Genomic DNA, 17880 nt, shown 5'->3' with positions numbered 1-17880 from the left:
CCAGTTCCTTGGGACTTGTCATTTCCATAGCGGTTCATTATAGGTTATGCAAATTATGTTGCACCATTGACGCCTCTATTGAAGCAAGGTGTGAAGTGGGTATGGACGGAGGAAACACAGGATGCGTTCCTGAAGCTACGTGAGCTTTGCACGTAGTATTCACCTAGTCCACCCAAGTGAAAATCTACCTTACGCCATTTAACACAGACGCAAGCAAACAGGGAATCAGTTCGTTTCTGACCCAGGAGAGCGACTCAGGTGGAACCCTTATCGTCTCCACTGCTTCTAGGGTGCTATCACCAGTGGAACTGAGGTATTCTACCTGTGAACAGGGGCTCCTCGCTGTAGTATACGCACTTCAGAAGTTCCGGGTGTACGTGATAGGTCATTCCGTCAGTTTATTCGGACAATACAGCTTTGTCTTTTCTGAAGCGTTGCAATTTAACTTCTAGCCGTGTTACTCGCTGGGTAATGCAATTGTGTTGTGTTGTGTAGTGTACACAACACACAACGCATAGGAAACATCTAACCATAAGCCTATACAACCTCAAGCTGACATCTCCCATCTTCGGGATGAATTAACAAGGAGGAGCCTAACATTTTACTTCAAATGTTTTAAATTTTTAAATATTTTAACATTGACGTTTTAACTTGAGGGAAATTTCGGATGGAATGTGAGAGTTGAACGTGCATTCAACAATCCTAGCAAGTGTTGTGCTTTTACACATCGACATATTGTAGCAGCGTCCACGCAGCATATATACTGTGTACATTTTAAACAACGACAGTGGTTTCATGATTGTACTATGTGCCTCTGATGATGGTTTTATTAAACCGAAACATGTAAGGCAAAAGTGATAAAGATGTGACCTAAAAATTGTTACACTCGACGGACTTTCTATTGACTTTGTGAAGCTCAAGGATCACTATTTCCAGGCAGTGATCAAACCTAAAGTAGTACTTTCAGATCATCGATCGCAATTTGCGAGTCCTGCATGGCAAAAAGCACTGGCAGAATTGGGTATCCAGTGTAAATATTCTCCATTTCGACATCCAGAAAGTAACGCCACCGAACGCATTATGCGCGGACTGGGCAAGTACTTTAAGATTTACTGCAATGAAACGCATAAGAAATTGCCATAACTTGTGCCGTATATCGAAAATTGGTTAAATTCCTCCATTAGCCAGTCTACAGGTTATGCTCCCATAGAATCATTAAATGGACAAAATAGACGCGATATTTTCCGAAATATATTAAAGAACGAAGCAGACCAATCCCCGAACGAAGAACCCTTGGCAGACAAGTTGATTAAGGCCTATGTCAGAATGAAATTAAAGGCTGAAAAAAAGAAATAAGAAACGCAGAACAGGTGGGACCCAGTGGAATCCCAATTTAAAGGAATTAGTATTAGTGAAGTGCCAACCAGCTTCAGATGCGGTGCAGGCACCACTATAAAGTTCCAGAGACCCTACGAGGGACCCTACCTCATTCAGAGTACGATTAACCCAGCCATTTTTTAATTAGCTGATACAGAAGGCCGAATAAGGGGAATCTTTAATATAAAACACCTCAAACCCTATTCGTCTGAGGAAAATGACGAATTGAAGCAATAGCAAAGTCTGAATACCGATTGTTTGAAATTACAGCCGAATAATAAAAATTTTGGGGAAATGTAAATAAACACAAGAATTAATAGTGGGAAACAGGGTAATCTTGAAGAAGAATGAATCACTCGCCCATTTAAAAAAATTAAGCGATTAATGAAAGTTAAATGAAGCAAAAGGGATCACTACTAAACACTACGGTATTCTCATAATGAATGGCACAAACTTATTGTCATAGCATAGACAGAGAGAATTGTTACGTGGTGTGAGAAGCCCGAATGTATCTGGGCGACCCATGCCAATGAGGTCACTCACTTCAGAGAGAGAAACAAACAAAGAAACAAGTGAAAACATGTGAATCAGGCAACTGATTTTAACTGGCTGAGGACAACCGAATGAATAAATTATCAGGAAGATGCAGTGAAGTGTTGTGAAGTGGAAATGAACATGGGAAGCATAAATAAATAAATAATAAAGAAAGGAAGGAGTGAAAGGGACAGTCGAACAATATTGGTACAATTAATCATGTATGTGTTCGTTTATTTTTATTTCATGTATGGCTAGAAATCAGGACTTTATAAATAATTACTAATAATATGTAGTAGATTTAAGAAATGTAATTCTAAGACAAGAATAGCAAAAGGGTACAGGCTTAATGTTGTAAAAGTCTGTATATTGAAGGGCGATATCTTAACAAAGGTAAGAACCGGCAAAAAAGACGATTCTTGGGTTCATTTATTGCATGACAGAACCAAGATTCGCTTGGGAGAAATGTAACAGTTCCACTGCTATGCAACCTATTTGAAGGTAATTAATTTTATTAATTTGAAATCTTAATTGTTCACAATGGGATGCAATGAACAAGTGTAGTGAGCCATAGGCCCATTCTTGCATGTAACAGTTAGCGTCTTCCCACGCGTACAGCAGAAACAGGAAGACACCCCGTCGCAGGTTCTTAGAAATGTTACGTGAAAGTGTACCTAAGAAATCTTCTGTGAATTCAATACTTGAGAGATTGTGTATGCCATAACTTAAAATAAGGAAGTTTTAATAACCCAAGCCAAGCTTAACATTTGTCAAGATTCTGACAGAAAGTGCGTTGGAGCTCAGAAACCTAAATCCCTTGTACGCTTTAAACGGAGTGGAGGAATACCCCATTAATATACTCCTATTTTTCAAATGTGACCAATCACTAAAATTTAAGGGTGTGACACAGCCGAGACGCTAAAAGGAACAAGGACTTGATGGTTTGAAGGAAAGAGTTGTCGAAGTCAGTCACACACCGGGACTCGTAGGAACCAGACGTGAAGTCTCACACTCCGGCCTTTAAAGAAATCAGACTTAAAAGTTACACGCCGGATCTTGTAGAAACAAGAAGTAAAAGTATACTGGTGTTAGCCAGTTGTACCGTGTTAAGCAGTGATAAACAAGTGTCTAATAATAATAATAATAATAATAATAATAATAATAATAATACATCTGAAATTGAAATGTGCTTTTGTTGTTTGTGTTTATTTCTTATTTCTTGGAGTTGTGGCCCGTTCAAGGCTCTGGGTTAAGAGAAACTCAACTCTACCGAACCAACAACCTCACCTCTTTATAAATCAAATAACCCTGAGATAAATTTTAGTTCAAGGAAGAAGGTCATAATTGAGTTTAACAAAAAGGTAGGTGAGAGTGCACTTATATTACCTGGCTCTGCTTCCACACACTAAAATACGAAATCTACTTCGCTGAGACCATATGGGGTTAATCTCTACTTCACTTCCCGGGCAGAGAACAGAAATTAGCTACAGCTAACGAACCCAGACGACAGAAGCAAATAAAACTCCAGAGCTCTCGTTTCTTTAACAGAAACAAAACGGTATGAAAGGTCCAGGTATGGTCGGTTTAACAGTTTATCTAATTTTAAACACGGCAAGGTTAAAACTTTGTGTTGATATACAGTACTCACCATTTGCCGCTGAATTCAGCATCGCGCCGTTAGCAGCACAACCACAGAACCTTCGTACTGCACAGGAATACACAATTTCACCATTTCTTCAAGCATTAAACTAGGTTCGAGACATTAAGTAGTTTTGTATGAATTGCTGACATATTGCCCCAACACTTAATAAAAACGTTAGAACTGTGCTAATGAATTTCATTAATTTAAATAAGTGAAAAACTCGTGGATGTGACCACCGCAAATGGCTAGTATCACAGCAAATGTAATTAGAAATAAACAGCTACATAAAAATAACACTGCGTGTTGGTAACGTGTGTTTCAAGCTAACTGAATCCTAATTGCATTAATATACACAATTTAAGGTTTCACACAAACTGCACTCAACTTGCAAACTTAAAAATACAACTCACCGAAAGAACACAACACCGACCACTAACATCTAGTAGTGCGCAACAAGCAGGGCTACCAAGCGCCTCAATAGCAATGCGCCCAATTGCTCCCTACTCTTTGCATAATGGAGGGAAACTTATCTATGGACACGGAATGCGAACAATACAACCAGTGCCGAGTTTATGTAAACTTTGATGCAGTTAATCCCGTGACTAGGGAAGCTTATTGCCGGACGGGGCTTGAAGAACATGTCGTGCCAAAAAGAATCCGTTGTCAGTGGGAAAGATTATATGGTGGAGAGTTTGCGAAACGGTTAACTAAGAGCTGCAGCATGGAATGAATCCCCACCGGCGCCACTAATTTCAACACTACTCTTCACAGCCCCTCATGGTGTTATTATGATTAGTCTTCTGGGATGTGATGTCATATATGTAGCAGAAACCAACTTATGTGGCATAACACCCCCAGAAAACTGTCGTCATTCAAGGTACGTTTTGCATTTCTTAAGTCTGATCTCAGTGTTAAGCATAAATCCAATTTCCCGAAGCACTTCTTCCATAATTTATATAAAATACGATCAAAAAATAAATAAATCACGTGAACAATCCGCCTTATGGCGGAGAGCTATACTGGCGAGAGTAAGCTTTTGGAAGATCCGCCCATGCCATGCAGGTAAAACGATATTGGGAAAATTTTAACTCATTTAAAAAGGAATTAAAATCATTTTTGATGAAACATTCATTTTATTCTGTAGATGAATTTATGTTTTTTGATTTTTCAAGTGTGTAAATGTAATATATAGCTGATTAATTTGTTGTATTTGTGTAAAGACAATGAAATTAATGGTAACTAGATTTAGATAATATTATTCAGATGACAAACCAACTATATTAGGGTGGTACAGTGTATACTGTAAAGATATGCACAAGAGTTAGATGTAAAACTGACAATTTCCTTATCCAAAAGGTCATAATACCTGTATGTATGGATTGTTGAATGATAATAAATGATAATGATAAAGTGCAGTCCCTGGTCCACCAGGTTGGGGGGGGGGGGTTGGGCATGGGCATTATGAAACAGGAAACATTTACTGTTAGGAAACCATGGGGGAGACCAGACCAACACAGGGTTGTAGCACCAGCACAGAATAATTATTATTGTAGTTGTACTCTGTCTCATTTTAAGAAAGTGTAAACAACTTCCTTGCATCCCTTCTGTTAACAACACTTGCTTCACATAAGCCTGTGTTCTGCCCAACAGTGCACATGTAACCACTCATGTTGCTATGTTAGTTCACTGTTGTTACCAAAACAGTGAATAGTACAGCTTCAGATCTCTGTGCTGTCTTGCTCCACATTTGAACAGACTTTGAAATTCCACCTGTTCACACAGATGTTAATCATATGAAGTGTGACTAACCAGCAGACATTCACCATGGTTCCTGAAAGAAGCTCCTGATGCCATGGTTTCCAAGCTCTTAAAGAAATTCCACCTTAATTTAAATTTGAACATCTGTGAAACTTCTTTTCATATTATTGATGTAGCTGGTCAGGGTTCATAAATTCTAATAACAGTTTGCAGGATACATTAACCCTTTAAAACACAGTGGTTATTACATTAAAAAAAGTTCTACAGTTCACCCACACAGCATATTTATGGCTTCCACATAATTCTTTGAATAAAACGTGATTACTTCCCTAAACATGAAGGAGAGTCAGCAAACAGGTCTCAAATGGAAGTAAAACAGTTGTAATGGATGTAGTGGGCTTTCTATGTGTATCATTGGGTAGCAGCACAGTCCAGCTTCTTGACAGTCTAGGTAGCAGACTTCATGCACATGTTCAGAGGCTAGTTTCAGTAGCCAAAATGGTGACCATGCTTAAGGAGTATTCTACCAAACAGCAGCATTCTGTTGTGTGTTTCTTGTATGCAAAAGGACTCAATGCAAAGGATATTCATCAAGATATGTTTCCTGTTTACAGTGGGAAGTATTTGTTGCGTAAAGCAGTTCACAACTGGGTTGAGAAATTCTCTCAAGAAAGTTCGAAAGTCACAGATGATGCCAGGCCAGGTGCAGAAGTGGCTGAGACAACAGTCAAAAGACTTTGATGCACTGATAAGGCGATGGGACAACTGTATTAATGTTGGTGGAGGATATGTTGAGAATTAGATGTTTTTTCAGGTTCAAATATCACATCTTTTACATTTTATATCCATTTGTGACCTATTTACTTTACTCTCCTTTGTACTATTAACAGACTGGTCTTTGAAATGTAGATGCAGTGTCTTCTGTGAGGTTAGGAATTCAATTTTTAAAATATTATATTTATATAAATTTCAGGCTTCAAAGGGTTAACGGTTTCCTTCACTGACCAAACATTTACACAAAAAGTACAGCATGAATAATGTTATTAATTATTATGATTTTATTACAAACAGCAAAACAGGGCTGTCTGCTAAAAAGAAAAATGGACTGTACAGATTTTACTGGGGCATCTGGTAACCCTGAGTTTTTTCCCAATAAACTTTGACATCAGTGCTCAATATATATTTCCTCTATTATAATATATTATAGTACATATAATTTTGAACTACCAGTTCATCTTACTTCTTTACCATATTGTACACTAAAATGCATCCAGTCAAAATGTCTTCTTGAAGGCAGCTATTTCTTTTTGTACACATTTTCTAGCTTGTAAGCAAGAACATGTCAGTATAAATTTACATTTCTGAAGGGGGGGAAATCTCTTCACTTGTGGATACAAAATAATAACAGTAAAAGGAAAGCAAAAGAAGATACAAGACTATTTCTATATTACTCTTCACTATAAAAAATTGCAAATTTTACAATAATTCATTGCATGGCACAAGATACATTTACTCATTTGGTTAGTCATACTGGGTTATTATGCTTCTGAATTACTAACTGCATTCTTTCATTAGTGCCTGAAATCACATTCAGAAAACAATTGTAACAGACACATGCCAGAACTGAGCAAAGCTGAAGTTAGGACATCAGAGCATTTAACGATTACTGGAGTACCATATACACAAATATTTTCTGATGCTGAAAGCCAGCCCATCCTGTACCATGCCTCGCTTAGCCACCAGCACTGTAGACATGGCAGTTTATAGGCAAGATTACACAGATAGTGGATTACTCATGTAATCCCTTCAGAGTACATAGCACCTGCCTTAACAGTAGACAAACTCTGTGTATGGTCCACAGAGTGTACTTAGGGGTCCTGTATAACTCTGACAATAGTGATTTCTATTTCCGTTAACAGAATTAATTAGCTGATCTTTGTAACTGAGAGGGGGGAGTGTTCTATAAGGTAAGGGCTATGTTAATGTGTGGATTTGATCCAGTCTGCTGTAGGGTGTGGCCACTGTCTCAGACTGTATAATGTCCAGTGGTAGGACGACTGTTCAGTAACAAATGGGAAAGGATAAGGAAGGAAGCAGTCATGGCCTAACTGGGGCACTATCCCTGCATTCACCTAGACAGAGGAAACCTTGAGAAACCTAAGTTCAGATAGCCAGTGTCTGGCCAAGATTCAAACCGAGTATCACCCAAACAGAAGTCTTGAGTATTTACCGCTGTACCAACATACTGGGCCATTTCAACATGAGATTTCAGATTATTATGCTGGCGACTGTGAAGGTTAACTGTCTTATGGGATGCATCACAGTGCAGTCAGGTACACAGGTAACAAACAAGAGAGTTATCTTTGGTTATTTTAATATTTCAGACACTTGAATATGACTTCTGTGCTTATAATATACACTACTGGAGGAAGTTTAGATAGTGGCTGATATTCTAATGAACAAATTTTCAGGCTAATATGTCCCATATTTCCTTAGTTAATTGTCAGCAGAAACTGGCTCTCTTACTAGTAATCTTGAAGGCAGTTTAGTGCAAATAAAGTATGGCATGCACATCTTGCCACAAAATAATTTCAGAAAATTAGCAAAGAAAATTTTGTCTGTTGATACAAGTATGTGTTGGAAATATAGAGAAAGTAATTCTGTGGAACATAAGACGTGATTATACAGGAAACTTGCTTGGAGAAGGCTCTAAATTAATAATTATAAATCATGCAGTAATCTACTGATGAAAATGAAAGTTGATAACACTGAACCAGTTGCCAGACAACCCTTATGGTCACTGGGGACCAGGATGTAGGAAACACCCCTTATTAAGGCCACAGGATATAAAATGAGGGAAATAGCCTTTATCAGGGCCACTGAGGACATGTAAGCACGAAAACCCCCTTATTAGTGTGAGTGAGTGCTAAAACAGGAGAACAGCCGACTTAACGGTCACTGAGGAAAGTGTAAAAAGAGCCCATATCAGGGCCACTGAGTATGGGAAAGTAGGAGATGGCCCTTCTTAGGGCCAGTAAAGAGGCGTGTCATATCAGAGAAAGCAGCAATTTTTATTCTGGAATGGACTCTTCTACCACTGTGTGGATTAGTGGCTTCCATGAGCTGTTCAGAGGCAGGAAGCACCCTGATGACAGAGGCAGTTAAGTTCCTCCAAAACACTGGTATCTGTAAACAAGACTACATGGTGTCACAATATTTCTGGCACTGAAAAAATGAACAGCAGGAATTTTGAAACAAATATTGTAAGCAGATCACTGACATCAGTCCAAGAGAACACGAAGTCCTCAAATCAGAGGCAACATACGGGTTTAGTCTACAGCTTTAAATCTGGGTTTTATGCAGCCTTCCTTATGCTTACAACTGCCCCATGTATTCATATTATTATAATACATGATTAATGATCATTGACATCATGTAGATACATCTGGTAGATGTGAGCAATGTTTTGGAGGAAGAGTGAGCCATGTGGGGAGACAGAAAATTCAGTGACACTGTACAGTAAGGGGAGAACAAGCCTGCTCTTAGCCCCCAGTACTTGCAACTTATTTCAAGGTATTTTACAGTATTACTCCACAACCTCATAACTTAGGATAATCAACCTTCAAATTCAAGCTACACATGTTCCAAACATGAGCTTGGATAAAGGTATAATACACTACCACAGTTTATAACAATATGGGGTTTAAATTCACTGGTTCAAATTATACAAATTAAAATACCAAACAGATGTTCAATAATTACATAATAACATCACCCTTTCTGCCATTGTTTTTGGTACAAATATCCATCTCACTGACAATATGATCAGCTTAAACTGCAGATGTCAATGTCCTGCAAATACATGGGCATACAGTGCACTGCAACCAATCCTGTATGGCAATGATCAAACAGTTTAAATATAAAATCAATTACTGATAGAAACAAAATAATTTAAAACAGAACAACAGAATCAATTCTAAAGTAAGCATTTTTAATATTTTATGATTACTACTTAAAATAATATATAATACATCTTTAAAAATATATGAACATCACATTTATTACATAAAAATTCTAAAATATTTATGTGGTATTATAAACAGATAAAGTAAACACAGCATAAACAAAAAAGAAAAACAAAGCAGGCAGAAACTGGGTACACTGCATGAACACAGTTTTGACACATAACCCATGAACAGAGGACATCTAATTTGTCAGCTTAAGCAGTCATACCATAATACTGTATATGCAATTGTTCCTAACTTCAGCTTTAACTCTTCTTGTGAAGCAGTGCCAACTCTTTGACTCAAGTTAAAGTAAGTAAGTAAGTAAGTAAAGTGAAAACATTAAAGAAATTTCAGAAGACAGAAGAAGGAAAGCATGCACTGGTTCATTAAAATGCATTTTATTACACTACTAGTCAACATATTTAGGTTTCAATTTAACCCTCTTAAAGCATAGTGGTAACTATATGTATCAGCTGCTGTAGCATTAAAAAACTGTACACTTTTCCCATACAGTGTATTCGTGCATTTTATATGATGCTGAAATTAAGCAACAACTGTTTCCCTAAACAGAATTAATTAGTTGACATTTGTAATGGAAGTCCACACAAGGTAAGAATTCAGATACCAGAGGGGTGAGGGGTAAGACTTGCACACAGGTGTGTCTGTTATACAGACTACAGAAGTTGAGTGGACCTCAACACACAAGACACAAATTGAGGTGACTCAAGCAGTAATATTTCTGACTTATATTCAGGTGATCAGTTAGAATCTTGAGCAGGAAACTTGTTATCCTGACTCCTGTTTTCATGGATTTCCCTAGTCCCTCCAGGAAAATGCCCCAATAGTACCCAAAAGGCCATGGCTGCTTCCTTCCAGATCCTTTCCAATTCATCAAATCATCACATCACTTCACACACTATGCAGCCCAAACACAAAATAAACATAAACCAACACGTGACCATTGTTTCTACACAATATCCTGACATTTCACTGACAAAACAGGCCTGACTGGCTGTACCAGGAAGCAAAGAAGGCATACAAAAATTAACTGACTACTCTGTTAGATCTGAGGTTCTCACAAAGGCGATTTAACAGTCTTCCAGGATGTGATGTGGTGTATTTCAGAGGAACAGTTTACTTTCATCTTCAGGGTAAAGAAGTAAGTCATGCAAGAAACCATCATCAGAAGCAGGTGGCAAGCTCACCTATAGGGTGAATCGTATAGAACCGGCCTGATGAATTTGCTAATAATTCCGCAGATGATGCATATAACTGCTCGCAATTACAACATAATAATTCATGTGCCGTGCTGAGTCGAATGGTGTGCTCATGATCCGGCAAGTGGCAGCCCTTATGCTGCAAGGTCAAGGACAATCCCAAAATGTGTCTGCAGTGCGCAGGCGACAGTCATGGAGTACAGTGTTGAACAGCGAGTGTTTCTTGTGCCCACGTACTGTGTGACAGGCTCGATTGCGAACACACAATTGGAATTCAGGAGGAAGTTTGGAGTTCACAAGAAGCCAGTGAAATCGACTATACAGTCCTTGGCTCAGAAATTGGAAAGGACAGGGACACTTTTAAGTGAACGTGGTAAAAACCACCCAGAAATGCCAGAAGAAACGATTGCAATTGTGTGGGACAGGTTACTGCAGTCTCCCAAGAAATCATTACAACGTCTAAGCCAGGAAACTGGGTATTCTTATTCAACATGTCAACGGGCTGCAAAGAAAGCGAATCTTCGTCCCTACAAGATCACCAGTGTTCAGGAATTGGGTGATGTTGATAAAGATAAACAGGTACTGTACTGTTTATGGTTTCAGGAATTCGTTCACGATAACCCCAAAATTTTGGATATCACTTGGTTTAGTGATGAAGCATGGTTCCACCTATCAGGATATGTAAACGCACAAAATTCCAGGATCTGGGCATCTGAAAACCCACATGAGATTGCTGAATCACCACTACACCCACAAAAAGTTGGTTTGTGGTGCACCATTTCTGGTTTATGAATCATTGGACCGATCTTCGACACGACCGTGGACAGCACCTTATACTGCCGTATTTTTTACAATTTTGTGCAGCAGCTGGATGATGTGGAACTTACACAGGGGTATTTTAGGCAGGATTCAGCAACGTGCCACATGTGCAACATGTCCATGGAACTGACTGAGAGCTTCTTCCCCAATCGCGTCATCTCTAAAAAGATGTGACCCCCAAAATCCCTTGACCTTACCAGCCCGGATTTTTTTCTCTGAGGTTTACTGAAGGACAGGGTGTATGCAAACAAACTGTGTACGTTACAGGATTTAAAGGACAACATTTCGGCTGAAATCAGGAACATCACTGAAGAAACACTGCAGCGAGTCACGGCAAATATGCAAACGTGGGTGGAGGCATGCCTACTTGAAAACGGCAGACACTTTCAACACCTGCTCTGATCACGGCACACAATCCAAGATAAGATATGTGTAAATTACTTTAATATCATTATGGTATATTTTATATTACAGCTCATTTCGTCAGGTCGTTTCTATATGAATCACTCTGTATTTTCTAGCTTGTTCTTCTCTTTGAACCTGGAAGCTGTAGAAGCAGTATGTTTCACTGAAACATCAGGACCTCTTCAGACTAAACAGCATTACAACCCAGAAGACTGTCCTTTGACCATTACGTTCAATGACAAGAGTGAGACCAACTTAGCTTCCATGCCTTGCTCATGTTCACTCAGCACACCCAAACATTCTACGGAGCACAGTGCTTCTTGAGAAGCTTATGGTTGTTCAGTTTGGTTTCTACACAATTGGCTCAGATGGTGGTGAGGTTGTCAGCCTTATCCATTGGCCATCCTTTACCCCCCCAGAAAGATTCCTGGTACACATTTCTGTTAGAGGCTGAGTCGACCCAGAGCCATAGTGCGGCTGGAAGGATTAGGCCAATTGAAACATCGAACGACCCCATCAGGAATGAAACCCACAACCTTCTGGCTTGTAGCAGTGTGCCTCAACCCACTACATTACCATGTAGTGCCCCCCACACTTAATATAACTTACCATAATTAGAAAAGCAAGCGTACACACTACTGGTGTTGCATGTGAATATTCTCAATCCGTTACTTTTTACTGAGAACTTGAGTGCTCTATTGGGAAGCATTAAGCAAAATGGATTAAATGATTCCAAATGCAGCCATTGGAAACCAACCAACCAACCAACTTTTCACTGAAACATTTTCTGTTCTAGAAAGATGCCTTTAACAATCCTCCTCTTAACTAGATCTGTGGGCAGAGACACCCACACATAACTTAAGTTTCTTCAAAATGAGTACACCTCAGAATGTTTTGGTGAAGTCTACACCAGTCAGTCTCAACTTTTATGCACAAACATCCTATTTGATATATGAAGGTGGATAATAAACGCTTGGTCAAATAAGAGTAAAAAGAATCTGGGTTCTTGTTGCAATAACACAAAAAATTAATGGACCTAATAAAGTTTCGCTGTTGCAAATAAGTAAAACTTCCAAATAACCTGTTTCCTACTGCTGACCAAATAGATAAACACATAAAGATATAAAATTTACTCTGCACTCTTGACAATATGTACAGTACAGCCACGGCTGTTAAAAGTGACGCGTGAGCAATGTGCTATAGTTTTCAGATGCGAGTAATAATTACACGAATAACCTTAAATTTCTTAAACAGGGTTGCTTTTTACTCTTTAATGTTTTAGATACTACATACTGTGATACAATAAAACAAGCACATCCTGAGGGTAGAGCAGATACCTCTGCTTATGTTATGATACCAGAAAATTCTTGACGCCTTTCTTCCTTGAGTCTGTATGGCTTGTGTAACTGAAACACTGTAAAATTCTAAGATATTCAACTATATAAATTCCACTCACTATTGCAGATATGATCAGAATGCTGGTGAATGTACAGACAAACAAGACAGTTAGGGCAAGGGAGATACAATCAGTTTGCATATTCACCAGATTTAAATGTACTTTACACAGTTAACCTTAAAATCTTGACTAGCATGGAAAATGCATTTTAGAACTTCACAATAGTCAAGCTGACTGTTGTTTAATAAAGTTTGCATTAATTAATTTATAAAAACATCTTAGAACTGTGGGCAAAAATGTCTTTCTTGTAAAATAACTCATACAATGTTCCAGATTACTGAGCATATAAAAACTTTATGCTAAAATCGGTGTATGAAAACAAGAAAAATCAAAACAAAATGACACTACTATAAAGGAAATCCATGAACACTGTAAAAGCCTGGTATTATATCTACTTACTGTGTGTCCATCTCTATTTTAAAGAACATATTTCCCACAGTATTAAGAACAACATTTTTTCTAGGCCATGGCCAACATAAGAAAACTGTAGCATACACCTCACATCACTGACATAATTGTGGACAGATTCAAAATCTATCAGAGGTCTTGGAAGTCTCTGCCACCAAATACACGCCTCTGTGGCTCTGGTGTGTAGTGGAAACGTGCTCGGAAATAGTCAACACGCCGGTGCTGGGGCGACCCAGGGACGGAGCTGCTTTCTGATAATCGACGAGGTGGGGGTTGAGGTGGACAAGGTGACACATACCTATAATGCACATATCAAGGGTTAGAAGATGTTTGATAATTTCTCACTGATAAACATTTATTCTAAATCTATAGTCTCACAATATATAGGATGACATTTTCAGTTTGAGATGGGTACAGGACAATTTATTTTCCCCCCACACATTTATTATACATAATCTGCATAATCTGCAATAAATGTATATGTTCAATAAGTACTGGCTCGTGAATGAGTTATATCCAGTGGCTTATCTCTTATACTTTCAATTTAATTCTTGTATTGGGGTTTTACTCAGGTCACTGCTAGAGTTATGACAGTGTATTTTTTCAGTCTATGTGTAGGTTTGCTACTGTCTAGTAGGTTCACTGCTAGTGCGGTAGTGTGGTTTTCTAATTTCCTTAAGTATTTGGTATTCCCCTTTTTTATTTCACTGAGCACTGTTCATTTGTAGGTCTCCATGGATCCTGTGGTTGTTTATGTACCAAGGTGCATTCAGAATGGATCAAAGAGTCTTGGATTGAAAGTATTGGAGGATTTCAGCACAAAAATGTAGAAAGATTTTGGGAACTCTGACGAGAATCATACATCACTAGCCATTTTACCATAATGTACTGAAATATTATATTTGTCCCTTTTGATACCAGATCCATTTCCAGTGTTAAGTTTTCACATATCAATGTATAAAACACTGAAACTGCACAACAGTGTCCTCTTTCACTGTGGGTAGAAAGAGGGAGATGAAGACACTTAATTTTGTTGGCAAGTTGAGTCACGTGACATCCTGCCTGGCCAGAAAATGTCATTTTGATGACGATGCTAGTGAATGCTGATGTCATCATGCAGGATGTAGAGTGAGGACAAGAAAGAGGCTGCTTGTGCATTTGATCAAGTCATCATCATCATCATAATCAACAACCAACATGGAATTCTGTTGACATTCCCTGGCCAGACAGGATTCAGCACTGTAAATTTCTACAGCTCTGACTGATTTGGGTAGTTTTGACGATACTGTGAAAAGCAAAATAAGTTACCTGAATATTCTCAAAATTTGAGACTGAAAACTCAAAGTACTTTCTCAATGCAAATGTTGATGTCCAAGGCTCACACATTATTGATAAATATGTACGAGTATGATTCAAGCCAGTTGTGAAAGCACATCTGAGCACAGTATTTCACACAGAACATGTCCAAACATCATTCACAGGTCAGTTTCGAGGACTTTAATATGTTTTGTGAAGAACCCAGTAATGAAACTAAAACTGTATGCTTGCATAACTTCAGTCTCCCATGCACAAATTCCAGTTCCCAACAAGAAAGCTATCAAACTGACTTCCATATCTGTATGCCTTCATAGTACTATCTTCTGATACCTCGGACTCAATTTAAATGAGAGTAAACCAAGTTAAACCCCAAATGCCATCAGCTGTGGACCCTATTACATATACACGTACATGAGTGCCATCTTAGTAATGCTGTCTCTGTAACAGGCTGTGAAAGCCTATAGGGTTGTGAGACATCGAGGCTTCCCACAATTTCCAGACAATCGGCTCATAGATGTTGGTGAGGTCGTCAGCCTTACACACCAGCTGCTCTTTACCCCCAAGGATGAGTATCAGATACTCATTTCTGTTAGAGGCTGAGTCCACCCCAGAGTCATAGTCCGGCTGGAAGGATTAGGTAAACTGAAAAGATCCTGTGACCTCATTGGGACTCAATCCCATGACCTTCCAGCTTGTAGAACAGTTTGTCAAACAACTGCGCTACTGTGTGCCCCGTCATCTTAGTAACTCTCATGATTATAGCAGAATCAGCACTTGATGTGTCTCAATTTAGTATTTCCCCTCATTCATTTTTTAAATTTTCTCTTAACCCATTTCAATGACCTCCCCCCCCCTTAACTTGATGAGCCTGAGTTATGGTGACAATGATGTGTCAAAAAGCTTGGTGAACAGCATAAGTTACAAAGCTCCTCATTATACAGTTTCCTCCAGCCTCTTGTCACTTCATCTCCCCGGTCCAAATATTCTCCTCAGCACCTTGTTCCCAAACACCCTCACACTATGTTCCTCCTTTAATGTCACAGACCAAGTTTCACACCCACACAGAACCACAGGCAAAATTAGTGTTGTATATTCTAATTTTTATGCTTTTAGACAGCAGACGAGAAGACAAAAGGTTCTGGACTGAATGGTAGCAAGCATTTACCCAAATTCAGTCTCCTCTTAATTTCCTCCTGATTCAAATTTTCATTTGTTATGTCATTGCCAATCACTATCATAAAATGCAAACACAATGGGTAAGTCAGTGTAAGCCTGTGCTCACTGGTGTAAATCTTGTGATGAGTTAGTATCATTAATTACACAATTTTCACATAAATTATCACATGCTTACACTAGACAGTGCGAGTGACATTGTATAATCACAGAAACTAAGTAAAATAATGTAATTATTATATAGTGAACTTCACTCTCCATGTTAATGCCTGAAAATTGTTAGGTTCACACAGAGGAAATTTCAAACGTGTTATGTTACATTCATTACGCATTCAAGACATAGGCATCTCCTACCAACCTTATTTATTTTGCGGGCAAGGAATAATTCTGTTGTGCACTGCAATAAATAAAGTAACATTGTATGAGGAATGTTTGTTCACAGCAGAACACTCATATACGCAAAAGAACAGTGGTGCCACATCTTATTTTTATGCCCTCAGAATAACTTTAATCTGACAACAACATATATTGGCGATTACTCAAATAAAAGTGGGGGGAAGGGTTCTTCCAATTACAAAGTTGTCACTACAAAACGCTATAATACTTGTCTCATGGACTGTGTGGGGCCACTGAACCAACTTCAGACCTGCCTGTCAATATTTATACAACCTGTAGAGGGCCAGTACTAAGAGATATGACAACATGAAGGTGCTCAAGGCTAACCCATTCTTATCTACTGCCATATTCAGTCTCAGCTCCTTATGCCACATGTCGACCAGCAAAGATCATAGCACAACTATCAGTACCAACATTCCTGCGAGNATATAGGGGGGGGGGGTTTGATCCATGGGATCTCTTTCTGACCTCAGTGTACTTCCAATATGAACTATCCAGATTACAGAATAACTGTTAACACCATCCAGCGCAATTCAGTTTGTAGATATTTATCGCCTTTACATGATTTGGTCAGCTGACCGTCTTCAGAAGGCATTAGATCGACAAGTTCAGGAACTACTATCACAAAGTTCATAATACATACTTAGAAGTTTCTGTATAATCAGTTATTTGCCATTATTGGATTAAAATCTTATTAATGACTAATATTTAAGATCATAAACCGATATGGTTTGTCTTCTGTCTCTTCTGTTAAAACTGAAAGTTGGGGTATTATTTTGAGTCCTCGCAGTGATGCCCCCTTTTCAGCTTGTTATGATTCTGTATCGTTGTGATGTCAAGCTGCTTCCTCTTCACTGTGTTTTGAGGCACTGGACAATGTAAACAATTATTCTACAATTTAGTTTACTAGTGTGGTGGACTAGAATGAATATAGTTAAGTTTAAATTAACTATCCAGGTTTTCCCATATTTCTATGATGAATCAGACTGTCCCTATACAGAAGAAATCTGTCATGATGCCCTGATGAAATCATAATAGCACACAGTATTATGGAGAACAGCAGAAGTACATGCCTGACACAGAATGTTTTGTAGGATGCTGCAGAATTTAAAATACACTTTTTTTTAAGGTCTTTCATTCTGGTCCGTCACACTAACCAATTAACAATCAAGTTCCTTCCGTCAAATGTGACACTTTTTTAAGTTTTCCACCTCGTCACCACCTGCCTTACATGTTTCGGCTCACCACGGAGCCATCATCAGAGGCATTTATAGTAGAAAAAGAAATCACCAACACACAAAACTTCACTTTGTCCAAGATAGCCACGTTCCAGTTAATTAAAATAATTACAAATAGTTAAAATTACCCAGA

The 17880-nt window shown here is 38.5% G+C and overlaps 1 protein-coding gene and 1 long non-coding RNA gene across 3 annotated transcripts in view; both read right to left on the bottom strand.

The window, feature by feature from the left end:
* Positions 1–3632, bottom strand: part of LOC111867881 — a 189522-nt gene extending 185890 nt beyond the window's left edge. The window contains exon 1 of the long non-coding RNA XR_002843414.2: positions 3560–3632. This is a non-coding gene — a long non-coding RNA (uncharacterized LOC111867881). The remainder of the gene's footprint in view (positions 1–3559) is intronic.
* Positions 3633–11799: 8167 nt separating this feature from the next.
* LOC111867889 (dual specificity mitogen-activated protein kinase kinase 7) overlaps positions 11800–17880 on the bottom strand; it is a 55917-nt gene continuing 49836 nt past the window's right edge. Inside the window, exons 10-11 of one of the 2 annotated variants that reach the window (XM_023858095.2) lie at positions 16472–16510; positions 13838–13921 (exon numbers count right to left, since the gene is read on the bottom strand). In XM_023858095.2, coding sequence (XP_023713863.1) covers positions 16477–16510 — 34 coding nt within the window. In that variant the 3' untranslated portion in view covers positions 13838–13921; positions 16472–16476. Of the gene's footprint in view, positions 13922–16471; positions 16511–17880 lie in introns of both variants that reach the window. The other variant, XM_023858094.2, reaches the window with a different exon arrangement.

The sequence above is a fragment of the Cryptotermes secundus genome, unplaced genomic scaffold (genome assembly GCF_002891405.2).
Source record: "Cryptotermes secundus unplaced genomic scaffold, Csec_1.0 scaffold91, whole genome shotgun sequence".
NCBI lineage: Eukaryota > Metazoa > Arthropoda > Insecta > Blattodea > Kalotermitidae > Cryptotermes > Cryptotermes secundus.
Note: the sequence above shows the minus strand (reverse complement) of the source record. Positions and strands in the feature narration are given on the sequence as shown.